This window comes from Podarcis raffonei, chromosome 4, assembly GCF_027172205.1.
Source record: "Podarcis raffonei isolate rPodRaf1 chromosome 4, rPodRaf1.pri, whole genome shotgun sequence".
NCBI lineage: Eukaryota > Metazoa > Chordata > Lepidosauria > Squamata > Lacertidae > Podarcis > Podarcis raffonei.
The window spans coordinates 105,851,455-105,875,632 of NC_070605.1; the positions used below are offsets into that span (position 1 = coordinate 105,851,455).

Below are 24,178 nucleotides of genomic sequence, written 5' to 3' on the forward strand. Positions count from 1 at the left end.
ACAGCTAGCAGACGAAGGGTTTGCTCACCTGACAGAAGCAGATCAAGAGACTGAAGTCTACGTGTGATGGTGTGGAGGGTGAGGAAAGCAAAGGAAAGCAAAGTCGGGAATGCTTGAAAAATAAAATATTTTTAGTTAACAAGGAGGAAAAAATCATTTGCAGGAGAAAGGGTTCATTTGCATTCCAAACCCCGCTCCCCAAATGGTCTCTGCTTGTGCTTGAAACAGCCATTTAGTTTGGTATATATTGCAGAAAGCTACAGAAGCAGCAGCAGCAGCAGCAGTCCATCATGAATCCCTAGGTAGATATTAGTGAGTCTATCATGCTAAACAACACAAAAAGTTTCATAGAATATGATGGAGGTACTCTGGACAGAGATGTCACTCATCACTGAAAGAAAGCACAAACCTGACAGTGATGTCGACGTCATGTGGCAACATACAAAAAACACCCCACCCCCAGCAATTATTCTACTACAAATGATAAGTGCAGAAAGGCCCTATAATTTGGGGGAGACCCAGATTTCCTTTACAGTTTCACTCACCATGAAGCTCCCACAATATTGCTGAAAGGATAAAATGGGGGAGGAGAGAACCATGGATTGTCCCACATAAAACAGGGGCAGGTAAACCTTTTAGCTCCACGGGCAAAATCCTTATCAAGATCAGCTGTGAGGACCCACTCATCTGTCACAACCCATCACTTGACTTTGCAAGCCGCCTCCCTGCCCTTTTGAACTCCAGATCCCAGAGGTTTAAAACAGAAGTATGGGGCAACTTACTACAGCTTTAAAAGAGCCATGTTCAAGTTGGAGCCTCAAGAGGCTCAAATAAGAGAGACGTGGACTAGCCTTGTAAAAGTGCTTTTGGAAGCATCTTCCCTGCAAACAAGCAGGCAGTTGGGGTGCAGTGGGGTGCATGGGGAGGGGAAGAGTCCTCCCTGCCACTGCCTACCTAGTCACTCCAATGTTAAAAGGAGAACATTTTAAGGGGGTGCTTCCAAGAGTGCTTGTGCAAACCAAGGAACACTTTTACAAGGGGCAAAACTGCTCTTTGAAGCAGCTCCACTTCTCCTTGGAGCAGGTGGGCAGCAGTCCCCCACACCCCTGCTGCTGCCACTCATGTGCTCACTTCAGTGTTTAAATTATGGGGGGGAGTCCCACCCCCAGCTAGGGTTGCCACCACCTCTCCATTCAGTTAAAGGAGAAGCGTAAAAAAGTGCTTCAATGCCCCCTCATTGGCTGATGAGCAGATACCCAACCCTGCTGCCAAGGCTCTGTGATCTTGTTACTTGCTGGTCATAGCTAATGCAGATTTAGACCCTGCCCGCTGTCCATCAGCTGATGGCACCAGCTGATGTCAGGTGATGGGCAAACGGTGTGGTTTGGGTAAAATGGGCTTGTGAATTAAACCGAACTCCTTGGTGGGCCAAGATTGGCCCATGGGTTACAAGTTCTCCAACCCTGACATAAAATGCAGACTAGGGATCAGATTTTTAAATTCTCTCTCATGTTTAGAACAAAACAAAAGCCTTGCATCTTGAAAATTAAAACATCAGGGATACCGCTTTTTCATAGAAGCATTCTTTTTTGTTTTTGTTCTGCAATTCTCCACTTGCCTTCTGAAATCTACCAATCTCAGTCTCAAAAGGGTCGTACCACCTGCCTTTTAAATATATTTATATTTTATTCCTGAACATGCTCTAATTTGTCAATATGCACACAATACACACACACCGAATGTTCACATTGGCCCTTATTGACCAATGTGTCATCATCTCTCTCTTGTTTGATCTGTGTCGCCCATAATACTTCCATCTTCTCACGTCTCTTTGGCCTTTGGGCCAGCTCACATACCCAGAACGGTTCAAACGATTGTAATGTGGCCATGTGATTGCTTTACTGCCAGCCCTGAATGCTGTGTATATTCTACTGTACCAGTATTGGCAACTTTTTTCTAGCTCACTAAATGTGGGTTGCAATGTAAGGTGTTTTGGATGTTGTTATTAGATTCACAGCAAATTCACAAACTCGCCAGCCAATGATCCTTTTCAAATTATGTCCGATGTTTTGACTTGATGTTATGACTCCCCATGTAAGCCCAGTTTGCTTCCTAAACGAGGAGGGAGGACTATCAAACCTACTGCATGCAGATTTATGAATGGATCATCCACGAGCACGTTGCCTTGCATATGGCAGAATACATATAACAAGGATCCTTGGCTAAGAGGGTATGGAGTCCAAACCTTAATCCTAAAACAGTTCAAGGCTTTCTAATAAACGATGGCTTCTCCGCCCCTTGCAGAGCCTGAGGTGTTTTGCTGGATATAGCATGTAAGTCTACTGTAATGACGTTTATTCAACAAAGACCTTGACAACTGTACTCCTTTACTGATTGTTTCTCCCTTTTTGTGCTGAGTAAAACAATTAATTTGTAACAGTGAAAAATACATCCACTTGTAGCATTTCTGACCTGATATCATATTAATTTAATCTGCTTTATGAATTGCTGGAGGAAATATTCAGCTATTTTCTGAAAGACTGACTTGGGGATTATTGGAGCTGTATAATTGTTCTACTGATAAGATGTGAGAAAAAATACTTTATTTGACATTAATCTTACTGAAATGGGCAATGTATCTGAGAAATAGATTGCTGTATAACTGGCTTGCCAAAATATCTCTTGCTGAGAGCAACTGTAGCTCATTAAAAAAAATTATTTATTTAAACAGCCTCTTTTAAGAATGTTCAATCTTTCGTCAACATCTGTTGTCTCTTCCTCCTTAGGAACATAATTGTGCAGATTTCCAGTGTAAAACAGGCTGTGTACAGACTTCTCAAAATATTCATGCAGTTACCCTGCAGATTTTTTTTCATTTTTGTATATTTCTCCCTTGCTCTTAGAATGCATGCACACAACATATGGAAACACCTGAAAATAAGTTTGCAAAATGCTCTTACTGAGATGACTACTAAATATATACCTCCAGTGCTTTCAAGAGAAGAATAAAATGCAAGCTACTTGCTTAGTTGGTTACACACACCACTTCAAACAATGATGAAGAAGAGTAACACTCTAGAACAGCAGTCAAGGCAATGAGCACTCACACTTTACATTGTGGGTGCCCTTTGCGGGATCGTGCGTGGTGCTACAGTTCCCAGGGAGCTTACTGGCAAACAGGGGCTGACTTGCCTCTCAGTGTTAAGTTTTGGAGGTTCACACCCAGCCTCAGTATTCAAGTATCTTGCTGGGACGTGGGGCGAGCAGGAGCCGACAACAGCCAGGCAGTTGGCTCTGAAGATTCACCCTCCCTTTGTTTAATGTTTCTTGTTTGCAGGTTAACTTTTTCTTCCTGTTTAGCGGGCGCTGCTGTTGAAGGACCGGGAAGAAATTTTCCTGCATTAGCAGGTTTTGTCTTCCCCATAGCAATTCGTCGCAACTTTTGTGGTTACGGCCTTGTTTAGAATCCTTTAGTCTTTTCTTCCCTATATGGGGGGGCATGGTGCCTCACCCCCCTGCAGCGGCTATTCCAGGGCCCCCCTCTTAAAGGGGTTATATATATATGGGTGTCACTGAAAGGTCATCAGTGAACCACCCTGCGTTCAGGGATATAGGATATCTGGCTGCCTGCTACACTTACGTCTTGCAGAGCACCCCCATATTCCATTTACCCTGGTGAGCCCCAGTTCCCCCCGGCTGGGGGGCTGGGAGGGACACATCCCCAAGGCCTAAGCCAAGGTCTTTGTACATTCAGAAGTTTAATAAAGTTGTGGCCTAATTTTAATTCCATATAACGTTGTCAGAGTCTTTATTCCTTCCTTATGATCCCGGGGGCCTGGGGCTGTCACTGCCTGGTCTCACAATCTGTACTGCATTCATTCCTGCTGGACTTCAAATCCTTCATACATTTGCACTCTTGGGTTTCGTGCAATGCTACTGTATCATTTGGAAGCTTAAGAAAATAGTAATTTCTCCAATGAGAGAAGGTATTGGAGCAGCAGAACTGAGCATGTGACATGAAGATGCCAGAACACTGAATTTAAGACAAAAGGTACAAGCTGTAGAAGATTTTGGTTTACACAGAATTTGACCAGCTTTGTGTCCTTAAAGAGAAGCTGGGTGAACAACCCAGCTCAGGGGTAATGAATGGGATGCCCTCCAGATGCAATTGGACCACAACTCACATAATCCCTGCCTAGAGCTGATGGGAGTTTTGGTTGAATAGCATCAGTAGGGCACCAAATTGGCAACTGCTGCCATAGTTCATCCCACATGCAGCCATGGTTCTCAGACCTGTTGGCTCTGGGGGAAAATGTCAAAGGCTTAACTATGTCATTGGACAAGATGTTAAAGCGCCTTCATAAGAACTTTTCTCTATACAGTCATACCTTGGTTTTCTAACAGCTTAGTTCATGAACAACTTGGAACTCGAGCGCCTCAAACTCGGAAGCCAGATGTCCAGAGCGGCTTCCACAGCTGGATGCTCCTGCAGCCAATCGGAAGCCGCACCTTGGTTTCCAAACATTTCAAAGTCGAATGGACTTCTGGAAACGCATTCTGTTTGAAAACCAAGGTACGACTGTATTACATAAATTAAACCCCACCTCTATCATTCAATTACATTCCTTTCAATTCAACTACTCCTTTACCTCCTCCCTCCCTTTCACTGTGAGGCTGACAGCCTCAGTTCCGTGATATTGTAAGCTGAAGCCAATGGAGGGAATCCATTGACTTTGTAAACTGGAGCAACTTTTTATGATTGTAAGTTCAATGCAATAAATAGTCCTAATTTTTCAAAGATATGATTTTGGTCAAGCACATTTGCCATTCAGCAAAGAATAACAAAGATGTATGAGGTGTCACGCAGAAAGTTAGATACTTTGTTCTGAAATCCTAGCTATCTAGAATTATTTCATTCAAACAGACAAAACTAAAGTATGACATATTTGCTTTCCTCTGAATTTTAAATGGATCATTTATAAGGATGAGTAAAGATTCTTAAGAGCAAATGGAAATGAGGTTACAATAAGGGGAGAGGACAAGTTCACATAAAGGGAAACAAAAGAATAGACTAATTAATTGCCTATTATGTATTAGCATAAAGGGTAAACAAGAAGGAACATCAGTTCAAAATATGGCACTAAATTATAATAATCAGTAATCGGATGTGCTGAACCATCTCCCCCCCCCCCATTCATCTGGCATTTTGCTTTAGGAGAGGCTCTGTGGCAAAATTCATTTGCTGGAAGCGTACTCTCCAGGCAGGGATGGGAACATCAGGTCCAGGGGCCAAATGTGGTCCTTGTGGCCTCATGGATCCTGCAGGGCAGCCTCTTTCAGTGTTTCTGCCTTGGTGGAATAATGAGTATTTGAACTCTGATGGCGCTTCTTGACAGTCTGTCTGGAGGACAGAGAGGGGTGGGGGAGGGAGTGCAGAAACGAGCTCACGGTAACAAAGGTAAAATTCACATTGGTTGATTTGCCTGTGGACCCACACACCACTGTCAAGTGGCCCCTGAAAGTTTGTTCAGAAGGGAATGTGGCCCTTGGGCTGGGAAAGGGACCCCATTCCTGTCTTAGGGCTTTCTTCTAACACACCATACCACCCCAACACCTGGCTTCTGGCACACAAGTCGCAAAGGATGTAGAATGTGTCAGTTCCACAAGGGGTCTTGCATGTATAATTTGATGCTGTCTCCTATGTAATAATGGCAACCTTGCTGGGCTGCCACATAAAAATGCTTTGGGACACAAGGGAATCCACATGGGATGGGATGACTTGGTACAAGTTTTATAAATTAACTTGCTCACTCAAACCCGGTCATCATACTATCTACATTGCAAGCACAATTTTAAATGGAAAGGCTTCCCTCAAAATATCTCGGGAATTATAGTTTGGTGAGTTGCTGAAAGTTTTCTGCTAAGCCACTAGCCTTTGTAGCCACTAGTTGTAGTTTGCATAACTACAAATCCCAGTTTCTCCTGATTAGAGGGACTTATTTTAAAGCTAGTTTATATCTGTAATTCAAGTGTATCCTGTGTCATATTTAAAAGCCTGTTTGTCTATCCTATACTTCTGCTGGGGGTGGGACTGTGTCAATAGGGCTGGTTAGCACAACTGAAAATAAGAATGATGACAACGCTGCCAAAATTTTACCAAATGGAATTTAATTTTATGCACTGCAGTCTCAGGGCTTTTGAGCTCCAAATCAGAGGCTATTTTCAAAACTCGTCAACACCATCAGTGAATTTAAATACCAGATATGATAGCATGAAAAAAAGTATTGTGCATTCTCACCTGATTATTTCCTGTCTCCCAAAACATTAACTTTTCCAAACAATGTGTATTTTATTCTCAGGAGCAAGCTCCACCTGCACAGAAGCAGCAAACAGCCCAAGCAGTGTTAAGACTATAAAATCCATAATGCTGTGTAACCATATGCAAAAAAACAAAATATCCTTAAATGAACAATTGTTCGTACTGAAGGAACTGGAAAAATGTGAGTGAACAGGGACTCTTCTCCTTGTAAATCTGCCATTTGAGGCCAGAAAAAGATGGATCTGAAAAAGAGAGAGACCTGCCTATGCATTTCATGCATCTACCTTTTATTACACATGGACAGAAATCCTTTAAATATAATGTGATTTTCTTAAGGGAGAAATCCAAAGAGAAAAGTGTCTCTTTTGTTCTTCTGAATAATGTCTTTTTCCCTCCAAGCAGAAGGCTGAAAATAATTTCAATGTGAAACATCTCATATCAAATCATGCTTTTAAATCTGATAAGCAGAAGCATTTGAATTATTTTTAAGAACACCTTTATGTTGGAAGCTGCTTTTTTTTAAAAAAAAGATTACATTTGTAGTTTTTAGTGAAAGTACCCTTTAATAGTAGCCATAAATATGTGCATATGTAATGTGGACATTTCTTTTGTAATGTAAAAATGTCAGGGGGTGGGGCTTGCATTTCTGTGCTCTCTTAAAATCACTGAAGTTACAAGCCCACCTTTTGTTCCAAACTGTCCTCAACTGCTTTCAGCACAGGAATCAAAGCAGCAGCCCACAGCATAATGATAAAAAAACAACAAGGTTAAAGGCAACAGTGAATGACAAACCCCAGGTCTGGAACCCAAAGCAACTCCACAGCAAACGCACATGTGGGAGGCAGGACTGGAACCGAAATTGCTGAGATGTACACAGCAGGATCCCAGGTGCTTTATTTTAATCTAATAGTGCGTCAAAAATGAAGATACACCAAAAGCAGCATATTCCAAGTTGCACCAAAATAGCATATTTTAACCTGAGACTGTTAGGGACTGATGATAAGGATGCTTGAAGATTTTTAAATATATATATATATATTTAAATTCCAATGTGACCTGACCTAAACTTTGGATGTCACACTTCTCTGAATTTTGCAAACATTTCTTAGCTCAAAAAACATACCAAAATGTATCAAACATTAATATTTTTGGAAAGAATATGTTAAGAAATTCAAATATTTTATATATTTAAAATATATAAAATACTATTTTTTGTTAAAGTGTTTATTTAAATGTTAATTTCCATGCTCTTTTTCATTTTAACCCAGCAGATTAATATGGAAGCCGGTCAGAATGGACTCATGAATGAAGACATGCAGTACTGACAGGGACCCGTAATAGTCCATCGCCACCCAATGATTCCATGACCATGTTTTGGTAGAGGTTAGGTGTTTATCACTCATCTTGTTTATAGTAAAAATCATCCTGAAAGTTATTTCAGTGTTTGAATGAAAAGTTGCACACCTGTTGCACACTCTGCCTTCAAACAGACTCAGCTGTTGAAAGCGAAGAGATTTTTCACACACTCCCACAACCCACTGATCCTCTTTGCACAAGAAAGAAAAGCTTCTGCCAGTGCCCCCGTCATTCAAACAATGCAATGAGTTGCACAGAGTTTCATTCATGCAGCTGACTCATGCATCCTACCCTTGACATTAAGCAGAACACAGAGTCTCTTCTGCTGCAAGAAGAAGAAGAGGAAGAGGAAGAGTGAAGGGCTTGGTGAGCATAGTAGCTGCCCTATTGTTTCCAGGCAGCAGGCCATTGCAGACTTATTGGCAAGGGCACCCTGGCTGTGGAACACTCCCCACTTCCAAGCTTCGGCTTGCACCCCCTTGGCAGTTTTTTGGCAGCAGTTTTCCTCTTCCACCAGGTTTTCTCAATGTGCTGTGTGGGCATCTGTGATATATTTGTTTATGTATTGGGTTATATGGCCATACTGACTAAAATACCTAACAGATGGAAGGATATTGTATGTTCCTTTATTGTATTGCATCTGATATTGCTGTGACACCCCCCCCCCCGAGATCACATGTGATGAGACGCAAGATGTAAATTCTGTAAAGAAAAGGGATTGTTAGGGAAGAAGAGAAAGGCAAGCTCGGGCACTATTTCTTCGTTACAGAATTTTTGACATGATCAGCTGAAATGGAAAGAGGTTGCTGATCTCTCTGCAGAGCTGGTGGGCATGTCCTGCAGTCCCATCCCTGCCCCTCTCCCACAGGGGGTTGGAATGGCTGCTGCAACCGATATTTGGGGTGAGGACTATGCAGTGAGCTGCTCAACTTCCCCTTGTCACTCCATCTCTCTCCACTCATCTCAACTCACTGCAGGAGATTCACTAGCACAAGGCTCAAGACTCCCGTTTTGGATGGTACACTTCAAATAAGAATTTCGTTTAATTAATCTTGTAAAATAACATGTGCATGTATAGTGCTATACAGAGAATACATAATTCTACTGATAATAATAACAACAACAACAGTGAACTGGAAAGCCAATTATACAATCAGATTAAAGACCCAACAAATCCTAATTAAAGGGTAGGACAGAAGCAGATGCCTATGAAACAGAAATGCAAAGCCAGTATGTGGTTAGCAGGGCAAATCAAGAAAGATGTGATGAGCTGTACAACAAGATGAAAATATGTAAGAAGAATGTAAGAGCATGCAACAGAAATTTAACAGTTCTGCAGAAGGTATGTCAGGCTAACAAAATGATCAAGGAAGACTTATGCTGCATGGCTGAGGATGGGGATGGGGTCTCGAGATTGGTTACAAAAGCAGCCTTATTTGAAGTGAAATAGCAGGTACTTGAGAAACCTAAGTTATTTTAATTCAGAAACCAGAGGAGCTCATAGGAGTGGAATTTTTGGCACTTAAAATTAACATTAACATTAACATTAGGGTAGGACATACTTTACGCGGGTGGCGCTGTGGGTTAAACCACAGAGCCTAGGGCTTGCCGATCAGAAGGTCGGCAGTTCGAATCCCCGCGACGGGGTGAGCACCCGTTGCTCAGTCCCTGCTCCTACCAATCTAGCAGTTTGAAAGCACGTCAAAGCGGAAGTAGATAAATAGGTACCGCTGATGCAGGAAGGTAAACGGCATTTCCGTGCGCTGCTCTGGTTCGCCAGAAGCGGCTTAGTCATGCTGGCCACATGACCCGGAAGCTGTACGCCGGCTCCCTCGGCCAATAAAGCGAGGTGAGCACCGCAACCCCAGAGTCAGCCACGACTGGACCTAATGGTCAGGGGTCCCTTTACCTTTACCTTTAGGACATATTTTAACTGTTATCAGCAGCACATGCAGCAATACATATGCAAAGAAACACTAACCATTCAGCTTTTTCTACAAATAATAATTATCCGGGATGCTAAAATATCATGGCAAAAGTTAATCTAATAAGTCTCTCATTATCCTGTAATACTTTAAATCTGTGCTGTAAGCTAAACAGTTGTCAAAGAAACCCTGAGCTCTATTTACACCAAGCTGAAGAAGACTGAAATAAACAGAGACTGCGTGCTGAGCTCTAATTACGAAAAGCAAATTGCTCTCTCTGAAATCTAGCGGGAAAAGGTTAGCTCCTTCCCTTGATTCTGCAGGTAGAAGGGGCAGGTGAAAGAGCCAAAGAAATCTCAGGTGTCTGCTCTCATGCCAGCTACGTTGATGGTAAGAAATTGTCTATGAGAGAAAAGTCCACCAATGGACATAACATGTTAGGAGCTGCCTTGAAAGAATGAGGTAATGGAGAACATAGGAGTATTTCTTTACCATCTGATGCATTTCAGATTAAAACAGCTATGTAATAGCTTCCAACAGCCCTACAAACTCTGCTTTGTGTGAAAACACACCAAGTGTTTGTTTCATATATCAATTTAGGCTCGTTCTTCCTGGGGTGGCTAGCCTGTGCTTGTGGACTGCTCCACTTCATAGCTCATGTGGGAGCCGGTTAGCGCCACAAGAAAACAAGAGCCCCTCTGGGCAGCATCCTGTCCTCACGCCCACAAGCAGGATATGAGCACAACAAGCTCCCCCTACTGGGACTCCCAGCAATTCAGAGACACCCCGCCTCCAATCACAGGGGCCCAGGAGCCACAGGTAGCTTTATCCCCCATAATTCTGTCAAATCCTCTTTTCAAGACATCCAGTTGGTGGCCATCACTACATCATCCAGTAGTGAATTCTTTAGCTTTACGGTTATCTGTGAGAAGTACTTCCAGCATTCAGCTTCACCATGTGGCCCAAATTCTAGTATTGTGAGAGGAAGGCAAACCTTCCCACTTTCTCTACACCATGGATAATATTTATTAATTATGATGGTGTTTATTATTATTATACCCTGCCCATCTGGCTGGGTTTCCTCAGTCACTCTGGACGACTTCCAGCATATATAAAACATGATAAAACATCAAACATTAAAAACTTCCCAAAACTCTTCTAAAAGTTGTGTAGTTCTTCATCTCCTTGACATCTGATGGGAGGGTGATGTTGTTCATCATACATTGAAAGCATAAAATCAAAACAACAATTTAAGGAACACAATGAAGGTGCATCTTTTCCACAATTATTGCCTTGGTCAAAGTATTGAAAATCCATACTTAACATTAAGAAGTATTCTGTGTAAACTACAGTACTCAATAAACCTGTTCTACTTTGCCAAAAAGAATTATCTATAGTTATATTCACTAATAAAACAGTCCCATATCTTACTAAACCATTTTGTAAGAAAATTCTCTTCCAGTTTTTGCATATAAGATTCTAGCAGCCACTAAGATATAAGAAACAATTTCCTTCTGATCCTTTGTTACCAAACCATCTAAATAATTCAATAAAAAATATCACTGGTTGAAGTGCACTTCATAACCCAAGCCTTCTCAAATGTGTTTTTTAAACAGTTTCCCAGTATCTATTTGCTACTTCACACTTCCACCACATGGGGAAAAGGTCTCCTTTTTCTTTCTGTCCTTTCCAACATTTGGGGGGGAATAATTGTTAACTGTTTTGGCAGGAGCGATATACCACCACCTCACAACTTTTTAGCAGTTTTCTCTTATTCCCAAATTCAAAGAAACATGTACACAGATGTCCACAGCTTTTTTCTAACCTCCACTGGTCTGTTTCCTCTGGGGTTTGGGGCCCTTTCCATTATGTGCTCTTTACTTTGTTTCTGTTCTGTGCCAAAGTTAAGTAATAAATAACATACAGTGGAACCTCAGTTGTCGAACGTAATCCGTTTTGGAAGACCATTCAACTTCTGAAACGTTTGACAACCAAAGCGCAATTGATGGTCAGCAAAATCCATTGAAAAAATGGATAAACGCGCCTTGGAAGCCATTCAACTTCTGAGGTGCGTTCGAAAACAGAAGCATTCACTTCTGGGTTGTTGATGTTCAAAAGCCAAAACATTTGACTTCCGAAGCATTTGACAACTGAGGTTCCACTGTATATATAAGTGTGTGTGTGTGTGTGTGTGTGTGTGTATATATATATATATATATATATATATATATATATGCCAAGCTATGTTTATTTGTTTTTAGTATAGCTTTCTCAGATTCAGTCATCTCCCTAACTCTCATATACTCAAAACAAAAAAACAAAAAAAAATTTTTTCCTTCCAGTAGCACCTTAAAGACCAACTAAGTTAGTTCTTGGTATGAGCTTTCGTGTGCATGCACACTTCTTCAGATACAGAAGTGTGCATGCACACGAAAGCTCATACCAAGAACTAACTTAGTTGGTCTTTAAGGTGCTACTGGAAGGAAAAAATTTTTTTAATTTTTTTGTTTTGACTATGGCAGACCAACACGGCTACCTTTCTGTAACTCTCATATACTCTTGCACTCTGGAACAAATTTGAAAGTACTCAAACCAAAATTAATTTATACCTTGCATCTCTCTCCACTTCTGCATATGAGATAATTTGTTCTTGATTTATTAGATCTTTTATTCTGAACATTTACTTCATTTCCCACATTTTAAACCTCCAAGTACTTCCCCTTATTTTATCTATGACCGAAAGGTAAGAGCTAGGACTTAACAATTTATTATATTGATTAGATTTTAACAGATTTGGTGTGAACAAACTTGGCTCTCTCACTGTTCAGCCCTAATTCTAGTTTCTGAACAAATTAAAAAGCACAGGTCCAGTATTTTGGGGGGGCTCCACCAGCTACATCTTTCCATTAAGAGAACTGTCCCAAATATTTCTCCTCTCTGCTTTCTGTTAACCAATACCTAATCCGCAATAGGACATCTCCTCTTATTCTATGACTACTAATCTTACTCAGGAGTCTTTGGCGTCAAACTGATATGATTAATCACTTCTACACCCACCCACAACCCTATTCCATTTACACAGAAAATCAGCACATTCATCAGAAAGTAACAGCCTTTGTAGAGCATGAGACTCTTAATCTCAGGGTTGTGAGTTCAAGTCTCATATTAGGCAAAAAGATCCAGCATTAGAAGGGGCTGGACTAGATGACCCCCGTGGCCCCTTCCTGTTCTACAATTCTAGGATTCTATGCTCTCAGAGATATCTGGTTTTCTAAGTGGAGGCCAGGATCTTTTTGTATAGCATTCAACCAAGCAGTCTGAATTGCTATCGCTCAGACACGGCTTAGTGAGAACTAAGCCTAAGTGTGTGCACTATTTTCCTGCACCACACTATTAAGCATCAGCTTCAAATAAAAAATGAAATAAATTCTGTATCACTTAAAACAGAGGTTCTCTGCAGTGGATTAACCAGCGGGCTAAAGTAAACTGTAGAACAGAAGTGTTGCTAAACCGGGAGCCCAAGCACAGAGTCATCCTCTAAGAGCACATCTGGTGCAGAGAGTGTGCCAATCTGCCACAGGCAAGCCAGAGCTGTGGGCAGCTGTGCTCAAATGCAGACATTGTGTGTTTGTTCTCTAGCTTATGATCCCTGAAGGCAGTTTCTGAAATGCAGCAGACAGAAAGGACTACTCTGTTGACCAGTCAAGGCAAACCTGACCAGTCCAGAGGTTTCATATCGCCCGACAGTCCCAAGGGCCAATTTAGTATTCCTCTTCTCCAAAGAAGACTTTGAGGCCTGAGCACATATAGCTCAGGGAGTAAATAATCTGACTTGAAAGGGCTGGGTGAGCGAAGGACTCAACCTGCTTTATGCGCTATAGATAAATAGCCCCAACGCTTCCAGAAACATGAGATATCCTTCAATTAGAATGTGGCATTCAAAACAACAGCAATTATCTGTCTCACACCTCCATATGAGCTGTACAGTCGCCCCATGGATATGAGAGCTATGCTGATACTACACCAGTTGCCCATAGAGGCTTCCAGTTTCAGTCGAACCATCTATTCATTAACAGGAAGACATCAGTGAACATTTCATAAAATATTGAAGGAAGGTCTATCCTGGAAGGTTATAGTTCTTCAATGCATCCTTTAAGGCCACAAACATTGATGTACTTTAGCCACATGACCAATTTAAGTGGTCTGTTAGTTCATATGGTAGCATACACTGCAAGAAATAGAAAGGTGGGTTCTAATCATGTTATGGCAAGTAAAGAACTTTAGTTTACTTCAATCTTGTTCATTAGGTTCTAGATATGCTAGTCATGACTCTTTTTGGAGGGTCATTACTGATGACAGATCATGTGATGTTCCTTTAAAACAACAGAGACTCAGCACAGAAAAGTGTAGACATTCCTTCCCAGCCATTTTCTGACCACAGCCATGCTAACCTCCTTAACAGCAAAATCACATATTAATGGGCATCTTCAACTAGTGCAAATATTCGTAGCTGAATAAATATGAAGCAGCCAATGCCAACTGTTGCTCATCTATAGGTGTAAAATTCATTTATTGGCGAAAATGCTATTCTACGTGCAACGAATATAATCCAGCTCATCCGGTTCTACTATGGTGAGAGGTGACGTGAGAAATTTGTTTTAATATGAACTAGTTTCTGCTTGTTCAGTACCAGACACAAGAAGCTTTGCATCCAACATTTATGCTGTTTTGCTTATCTGGCACCTAAGTTTCAATCTGTAATTTTCCATGGTGTACATTAGGAGGCAATATTATTAAAAAACAAATAGAACAGAAAAGCTAGGAAAGTGCAGGATAGACTGCTATTAATACTTACGATGAAGGAAACTCAAGACCTTTGTTCAGAAGAAGAAGAAGAAGAGTTTGGATTTGATATCCCGCCTTTCACTCCCTTTATGGAGTCTCAAAGCGGCTCACATTCTCCTTTCCCTTCCTGCCCCACAACAAACACTCTGTGAGGTGAGTGGGGCTGAGAGACTTCAGAGGCTATTAATACTTACGATGAAGGAAACTCAAGACCTTTGTTCATGTTCACCATTTGCAACTCTCATTTGCACTATTTTTCTAAAATTATCGTGACATTCGAAAGTAAAATACATGATACTACTACAGCATGATTTAACTTGAATTTGCTACCTGGAATACGTCCCAGAATTTGAACACCAATTTGAAAGTGGAGAGAACCTGTGAAAAGTGGCTTGATGGCTTTCAGGGGCTTTATTTGCTGGGGTCATTTCTGCAGCTTATCGCAAGAGAAGTCTGCACCTGTGGATTTATCAATCTTTGGTGCGTAAGGCTTTTGCATTGGCTGCAGAGGTGGCAGCTATAAGCTACGATAAGAGCTTTCAACGTTGGGCCACCAGGATCCCTTCTGCTCGTTGGGATTGAAAGGATCTTGACGTGTGGACTACTTATGTCTCTCCTAATTTTGAGCATGTCCACTGAGCAGTTGAAACCGAAGCAAGATGCTAAGAAGTCAGGGAGGCACCTTTTTTGCTGGGAATACAATAAAGGGTCCTGCCAGCGTCAGGGTTGTAAGTATCCCCATGCATGTGATAAGTGTTTTGGGGACCACCCTGCCATATCATGTGGGGCCAGGCGGCCTTTTCGAGGGGCCAGGAGAGGCCCCCAGCAGGAACCAAAGGGAGCCTCTTCCCAAGCAGCCTGCAATGCTAAATGCTGTCTTATTGACCCTAGCTCTCACTCCCATTAAATTGCCCACCTTGAGGGCGTGGCTACTCAGGTATCCTGACACAGTTGCTGCCTCATATCTGTGACTTGGATGTGTATCCCAGTGTCGTTCCCGCCCAGGGCCACGAAAGTTGAAAATCAAAAATCAGTTAGGGAAATTCCGGATATTGCTAGGAAAAAGATCAGGAAGGAATTAGTGTTGGGAAGGATGGCTGGCCCATTTGAGTGCCCTCCTTACCCAGATTGGCACCTTTCCCCTTTGGGTGAGGTGCCCAAGAAGGCTCCAGGGGAATTTCGCTTAATTCACAATTTATCTTACCCAAAGGGTTCATCTGAAAATGATGCTATCCCTCCTGAGGTATGTTCTGTCACTAACTTCTTTAAGTTTTCTCTAATGCCGCTTTAAGGACACTATCCTGCTTGTGGATATAGTAGCTAAAGAGGGTCAGTACTACATGTGATATGAGAAAGATCCTGAAAAATCCACCCTTGAGCAAGGGAAGAAGAGAGTTGGGGGCACTGTCACTTTTTGAGGGAAGGGAAGGGGCTTCTGCCACCCAACACACAAACACCGTAATTTTCATTTAAAAAAAAGTACAGTGGTCCCTCGGGTTAAGAACTTAATTCGTTCTGGAGGTCTGTTCTTAACCTGAAACTGTTCTTAACCTGAAGCACCACTTTAGCTAATGGGGTCTCCCGCTGCCAACGCAGCATTGTTTCTGTTCCCATACTGAAGCAAAGTTCTTAACCCGAGGTACTATTTCTGGCTTAGTTGAGTCTGTAACCTGAAGTGTCTGTAACCTGAAGAAGAAGAAGAAGAAGAGTTTGGATTTGATATCCCGCCTTTCACTCCCTTTATGGAGTCTCAAAGCGGCTCACATTCTCCTTTCCCTTCCTGCCCAACAACAAACACTCTGTGAGGTGAGTGGGGCTGAGAGACTTCAGAGAAGTGTGACTGGCCCAAGGTCACCCAGCAGCTGCATGTGGAGGAGCGGAGACGCAAACCCGGTTCCCCAGATTACGAGACTACCGCTCTTAACCACTACACCACACTGGCTCTGTAACCCGAGGCACCACTGTATCTTATTCATTACATGGAAGCTACCATGTCAGAAAACAAACAGTCTATTTTTCATAAATTATTAGGTGGAGTAGAGCAGTTTGGGGCTACACTCTGACTCTGGCTTTGCAACTTGTTCTTTGTGGAATTTCATCCCCCCCCCCCTTTTAATGTGGATTGAAACGAAGACTTCCAGGTTTTCTTCACTGTGACAATGGTTAGGAATGCTTGTATGTAAGTATGCTATTATTAAATCATTCTGATCTGTGCATTCTGCATAGTGGACCGAAGGCTCTGGACTCCCACCCAACTCTCCTTGCTAAACTTCAGAAGCAGATGGTGGTTGAGTTTTATGATTCTTTTTTACAGTTTCATTATACTGTTTTCTGTGGATTGTTTTCATATGCACTGCTTAGAAATGTGAATAATCGAGCGATTTAGAAGTATATTAAATAAGTAACTAAGTTCCAAAAATATCATTATCAAGTGCTTCTTGCATATATCCTTTTATTTCTTTTGTTGTTTTTTACACATTCGATATTAAAATTCTAGCCTGTTCTCTTTCACCTTTTCCCCAATTGTAATCCAGAAACTATCTCAACTACCTGAACAAGGAAGAGTTTCATCTGAAGCTGGGCTCACAAAGCCTTAGCTCTGTTTGAGACCTGGGTGTGTCTGGAGTCATAGCACTGAGTAACTGCCACCAGCCTCCATAAATATTAGAGGAAGGGGTGGGAATTCTTGGCCAGAGGATGTGACTTCCTAGCAACCTTGATCCCAGGTTCCCCTGATTTTAGACATTAGATTAGACAATGGGACAAGTACATGAGAACTCTAAAATAGGAGCATGTGCTGTTTGAAATAAAGAACTAAAGGACAATAATAAATGCAACACGAACAAACCAGTTCTTCCCCATTAAATGAAAAGCAGCTCAAGAATCAGGGATGAAAAGAACTATTGAATAAACTTCAGTTAAATGTTACTATCATCTCCCTGAATGGTCTACAAAAGAAAAGGCAGGCAATTAGACCTACTTAATTCCTAATTCTTGCAAATCTACATCACAAATCCAAAAAAATAAGACTCATTTAAAGCTAACCAAGTGGGCAATTAACAGCTTGTTGAAGCCATCAATCAACTAGAGATGTGGGAGGAATTTAAACAGATGTACGTCCTGTAAATCTTCAAGTTTCTCTCTCTCCCCACCCATCTAAGGGAGAAAGACTCCAGTCAGTTTTTGTCAGTCATGTGGGCAAGAAATGTGTGAACACACAGTTTTTCCCTAATTGAAAATTACAATTGGAAGCTGCCTGCTTTTGTAAAGGAATGGCAGGGATAGGAATCACTTAATCCTTTGCCCTCTCCCAGTCCTTCTGCTGAAAATGGCTCCCCACCCCCAGTTGTGAAGGGACTCAGAATCTTTCCCCCCATGTCATACCCTCCAAGTGTCCCTCTTTTCCAGGGACAGTGCTGGAGTTACAAAAGTCATCCCGACTTCTGATTTGATCCTGGAATGTCCCTTCCCCCCCCCCCAGTGCTGCTGCCACTGAGCTCCGGGAGGAGGAGGAGGAGCCAGCAATTTCCCTGAGCAGCAGTGGTGGTAAGGAAGCATCCCCTTGCCTCTCCCAGCCTCCTCCCTTGGGCAGCTCTGGGCAGGAGGAGGAGAGGCTGCCACCGCCGAGGCCCTGAAGAAAGGGAGCAGAGGGGAGCACAAGGAGTCTGGATGATATATATGTATGTTTTGTGCATCTGTGTCTAATCTCGGCTCTTTCTAAAATGTATTTATTGCTATGTGCTTTTCTTTTTTGCAAATCTACCAAAGAATAATATAAAGTAAAATCAGGATTAAGGGGTTTTCTCAGGATGGCGGAGGGTGTGTGAGCTGTGTCCTGTTGGTGTCTTGGTGGCAGAAATGCTTTGTGAGGGGGACAAAACATAGGGGGAGGGGTCAAGGAGGGTCAGTTGTGGGGCAGTGAGAAATATCTCTATTGAGGAATGTTGGAGGATATGTCATGTTTGGGGGGAAACAACTGGGATAGGAGGAATTTTGATTAGAAAACAGCAAGGAAGGATAGAACATCCAGTTTATATATATATAAACAATAAATATTATAAATAGAAAAGTATCCAACTGACCTCTTACAGCTATTATTATTATTATTATTATTATTATTATTATTATTATTATTATGCTTACAGCATTTGAAGTGCAAAGTGCTCTGTAACACAAGCTCAAAAGTTAAGCTGTGTTTTTACCTACTGATTTTGTCTAGCACAAATGACATCAAAGTGGAAACTAAAAAGAAACATGCATTTAAAGCTGACTACCTAAACAAGAAAAGGTTGCAGGTACCTTATTTGCCACCCCAGCTCAGTGTAGGCAGTGCATTTTAAAAACACAGTCATTGAGCAAAACCTGGAGCCCCACTCAGCTCTGTGTGAACACTTAGCTCACCTACTGCTAAGGCCAGTCCCAGGGTACCAAAGCTATTCAGGTAGATCATTATTTGGAGTTTATTGTCCTACAGTTGATAAGCAATACTTTATCAAACACTAGTCTTGTAAGTTATTCAGTGCAAGTAGATAAATAGGTACCACTGTGGCAGGAAGGTAAACAGCATTTCCTTGCACTCTGGTTTCCGCCACAGTGTCCCGTTGCACCAGAAGTGGTTTAGTCCTGCTGGCCACATGACCCGGAAAGCTGTCTGTGGACAAACACTGGCTCTCTCAGCCTGAAAGTGAGATGAGCACTGCAACCCCAGGGATCCTTTACCCGTCCCCCACTTGTTTCAGGGTAGGGATGCAGTCTATAGCTTCCGTTCCCTCAGTAGTGTTTCCCACTGGCCAAATCTGATTGGCTGATGAGCTCATCCTTTCTAAGAAGAAGTTGATTTTATCTATATGGTCCAGGAAGAGGAGCACTGAAGTTGTGGGTTGGGTGACTCCCATATACGGGAACACTTTTGCTTCCCCCCTCCCCCGCCTTTTATGTCAACCTAAAAACACTGGCAAGGTGTGAGGAAGACTTTGCCATGGCAGAAAATGTTGACTGTACCACTCTGGCTTAGGACTATCCAAAACTACTTCCAGAGCCAGGTCAAAATCAATATGGGCCTGGCAGGACAGAAACGGAGTTCCGCTCACTGCACACACAGGGACAGCTGTGTTCTTCTAGCCCAATGAATCCAGATGGCACCAAGAGTGAAACTGTCAAAAGCTGGAGGGGAAAATTGCTCTTCAGTTGCTAGCCGTTGCGTGAGAAAGACCCCTCAGAAGAACCTAAAATGAAACTCAAATGGAGCACACAAGAAACCTTTCCAAATATGGTATCAGTGTTATATGTTACAAAAGCCTAATGACACACAATAATAGTCTGAGGCCGGGGTGAATGGTTTATAGGAGCAGAAGATAAATAATAATTATTAACTGTGTTTATAGCACTTTCCCTCAAGAACTTAATGGGACCATCACAGTGGTTTTACTGTTTTGTTCCTAGAAAAATCCCGTGAGATAAGTAGTAAAAGGTTGTGGCAGGTCTAAGGATCACTGAGCGAGCTTTAAAGCAGAGAAGGGTGTCCCTATTCTAAGACTGCACCTTTGATCGTAATAAATACCCCACTTGTTCTCAATGTGAAACTGCTGTAAAAAGTGAATTGATGATCAAGGAATCACATTGATTAGTAATCTCTGAGAAGCAGTGGAGCTTAGCACTGTGTCCATTCACAAGTATGTTTATCACTTGATGAGTGCAACATCATGTGGTGACTTACATGTGTAGACAGGCCATACTGAATCCCAATTCTATCTTCTGTGGTATTAGCTACCCCTCCCAGTTTGGTGTCAAAGTTCTTTATAAAGACACTGAGCAGCACTGGGCCCAGGAAAGAACCCTGCAGCACTCCCACTTGTCACACAGGTGAGGTGTTTGCCACTGTGAAAGACTCAATTATGCAATCCATCTTCTGTCAACAGGCTGCATTCTACATCACAAACAGTGATGTACATCACAAACGGTGGCATGTCACCTGACATATGTTACATTTCTCTTCATGCAAGGAAACAAATTCATACAAAGGAACGGGGGAAGGGAAAAGCCAAAATTACTGGGAAACTGAGGACTTCTTTCTCATGAGATTTTGCATGCTGCACTTCTCTGGAGAATGAAAGCAGGGCCAGGCTGCTCATAATTTGCCTTCTCAAAATGTATTAACCCTGCAGGAAAGAGTTCCCTTATCATCGTCCCTTTGCCTGTGTGTGGCAAACACTGAGTTTTTCTCACTACAGCAAGCAGGTGTGGAAGAAAGACTGATGAACAATTGGCAAAGAAAGTGCTGTGAAAGGCCAAGACTGGTATGTCTGAAACGTAACTGGCGATTTCAACAGTACAGTATGATTCTCCACATTGTAAATCAGCAGCTCTAGGTAGTGAGTGGATCCTGAAATAAAAGTCAGTGTTGCAGAAGCAATCAACTAATTGTATACTGTTAGTTAATTAAATCTGATCTGTTCATTAGTTGGGGTTATCACTATAACTTTTCTGTCCAGTGCAGGTGTCTAAACAGTCATTGCTACAGGGGCCTGAACTGTGCATATTTGTACTTTTGGGGTGGGGAAGTTTGAGAGTAAAGCATGTACTTTAATTCTTAAAGATGCAGATCTTCTGGACTAAATAAAATGTTTAAAATGAGCAAGGCTACAGCTGAATCTGTGCTTACGTTGCACCTTGCTGACAATTTTTATTGCACTTGCTTTCATATCCATTATTCTGAATGTCAGAGAACTATTTTAAGTACCAGCTTAGTTCAGCTTAAAACATGTATTAAAATATCTACATCTGAATAGAGAGAGAGGTGGCGACGGGGGGGGGGGGGGGAGTAACAGCTTATTTTGGATAAAACCAGATGTTACCCCACCTGCCTGATTACGAACAATGATCCAGTTGCTAGTGAGGAATGCCAATAGATTGGAGGAAGCCCATCCATCCGCCTGAGGCAGGAGGCTGCGCCCTAAGCCAAACCAAGTTCATCAGCCCTGCTGCCACGCTCTTGCCCTTCCGTGGGGTTTTCACAGGAGACCAAAGCTATCAGCCTCTCACTCTGCTATTCTGAAGCCATACTCCAAATCCGCCACCTTCGGCTGCTTGAGCCGTCTCACAGTGGGGCCACAACTGACGCCTTGTTAACAGGTATGAGGAACATAGCCTGGCACTAATCAGAAGAGGTTATGAAACATCTGTAAAACAGAACAAATCTTGCCAGTGCTGTTGGCCTTGGTCTGAACTGTCTCCTTTTCTCCACTTGTGTCCCCATTAATCACCCTCTATTTGGCCACATCTCTTCTGTAAAGAAAATATATAAAGTAAAACTACATATATCTTATACAACACTGTATATCCTACCAATAGGTACAATATAAAAGTAATTCTGAGCATGTACAGCACAGAGTAACTGCAATCAGTCTCCACATCCTTAGGTCTCCTAAAATTATTGCAACGGTGTGATAGTCGCTAGTGCCTCATAGATGGCATGATAAAACCCAAAATTTTGGCTGCTTTCCACAACAAATTAGCAGAACAAAAATATTTCCGATGCATTTATCCAAACATTTACTGATTCCAAAAAATGTCCTCTGATAGAGAATTACAAGAAACCATTACTAAGATTAATCAAGGGATGAATGGTCAATAAATGAATGGTTACTCCCATCTAATTTAAAACCTGGAGGGAATACCTGATTTAGGAGATGAAGGATATTCTACTTGTGATGAGTATTTTAGCTGGAGAAAAAAAAAGTGTATTATTCTGAAATGAGGTGGAGGACAATTATTCACCCCATTTGCAAACAGTTTAAAACTATAAGTGATGGTATTTATAAACATACATTAATAGAACTTTCAATGACATACAGGAAACAACTTTGCTGATGATGCGGTTTGATTGTTATAATGACAAATCTTGAGATAATGTTCAGCCTCATCATGTGTTTACACTGCTGTATATATGTGCCCTGAACCTGCACATGCTGCACAAACCTGGGGGAAATATCCTCCAAATTGTTCTCTCAGCAAGAAACTATCCTACTGCTAATAGCTGTGCCAATTTTTCAGTACTGGACAAATCAGAAAACAAACACTGCAAAGCTGTCCCTGACATCTCCATGTCATGAGCTTTTTGATGGATACCCAGAGAGATCAACATTTGATTAGGAGGTTATTTAGGAGATGGGAGTTTACGCCTCGTGTTCTTTCTTAAGATGCCCTCATACGCTTGCCAGAAGTGTATTCTGTAAGCTGCATCTGTGGGTCCCACTGATCAGAAAGCCTTTAATAATGAGAGGAGTGCTGTGATGCACTCTGTGATTCTGTCGTTCAAATAATGATACGTGCTGAGCGATGATGAATAGAACTGGGCAGTGTAGATTGACTTCAAGAGCTTGCACTGCATATTTGTTTGGATTTAATAAGACTTGGACTACATATTTATTAAGTGCCTACTGATTCCAAAACCTATTTGTCAAGATTAATAGTTGTTTAAAGACCCATCTGCAATTACTGAGCACAATAAGTGGCTTCTATAGTAATATCATTATCAAATAGATTAATTTAAAATATACAGTTAGCTATTTGCATGACATAAGTAGATTACTTTACACTTTAATGGGGAAAATAACTATTGTAATATTTCAAAACATTCCCAAACAACTAGGTTAAAAGCATTTTTTTACAAAATCAAAACATCTCTAAATTCACAAATACAGTTTAAATTAATCATTAGAACTTTTTAAAAGTTAAGAAGAATAAATGTGTTATTTTTATGAGTGTTTTTTTTTTTATTTATTTCACTGTGTTTGTATATGCTTTTTAAAAAAGAAATTTACATATGACCATTTCTGGTGTAGGTGGTATATAAATCTCTTAACACCTAAATACATAATGATGTGATAGCTGTGTTTATTCAGATAATGCTGGTCTCCTTGAACTGACTAAAAGACCTTGATGAAAATTATCATCTGTTTTAAACAGACTTTAATGACTGTTTAAAACTGTTTAATGTCAACTGACATTTAGAATTGAAATGAATAGAAATGGAAACTAGATCACATTTAAATAATCAAACTTCATATTTTCATTTAATAATTTAGAATAGTATCACTTTAGAGGATGTTTAAAATTGCATATTTGCATAGGCTCTATAATTCTTCAGGATAGAAAGTAAATATAGTAAAACAGGAAATTTACAATACCCCAGCAATATTATATACCCTTAATTATTGAAATGCACTGAAGCCCATTCAAGTCCCTTTTATAATTTACACTCTGATGCATCACCTGTCATCTCTGTCCTAGCACCCTTTATAACTCTTTAATGCGCGCGCACACGCATGCACGCACACACACACACCTACCTCTATCTCCCCTTGTTGTGATTGTTTTATCACTGTTTAGTAGGTCTGGTAAAACAGAACTTTGTAAAAGACTGAAAATCCTCAAGTCCACATTTTGTACATGAAACAAGGTGAACAAAACCAAATACCTCTGATATAATAAGAGCCTATTAGCCACATCATTTATCTTGCCCTCATCCAATAAATTTAGGGCCCATGAGCTTGATCTGTTCCGTCCTCTCAGCATTCCTTTGCTCTCAGACTGCAAAACAGGGACTCACAGCCAATGCTTCCCGATAAGTGACAGAGCTCAGCAGAGTTTTCCCACTTGAAAACTTCCACTCTATCCTTGAGTGCCTTTTCTATTTTTCAAACTTATTTTTCTCTATTTACAATTTTTAAGC

General features: G+C 41.3%; 1 protein-coding gene across 10 annotated transcripts in view; it reads right to left on the reverse strand.

Moving 5' to 3' along the window:
• PCDH17 (protocadherin 17) overlaps positions 1–24,178 on the reverse strand; it is a 134,499-nt gene that overhangs the window by 39,181 nt on the left and 71,140 nt on the right. For 3 of the 10 annotated variants that reach the window (XM_053384719.1, XM_053384716.1, XM_053384717.1), the window contains exon 4: positions 29–112. The exons of 6 other annotated variants lie outside the window; for them this stretch is intronic. In XM_053384719.1, coding sequence (XP_053240694.1) covers positions 29–112 — 84 coding nt within the window. Of the gene's footprint in view, positions 1–28; positions 113–24,178 lie in introns of those variants that run through there. One more of the 10 variants, XM_053384723.1, reaches the window with a different exon arrangement.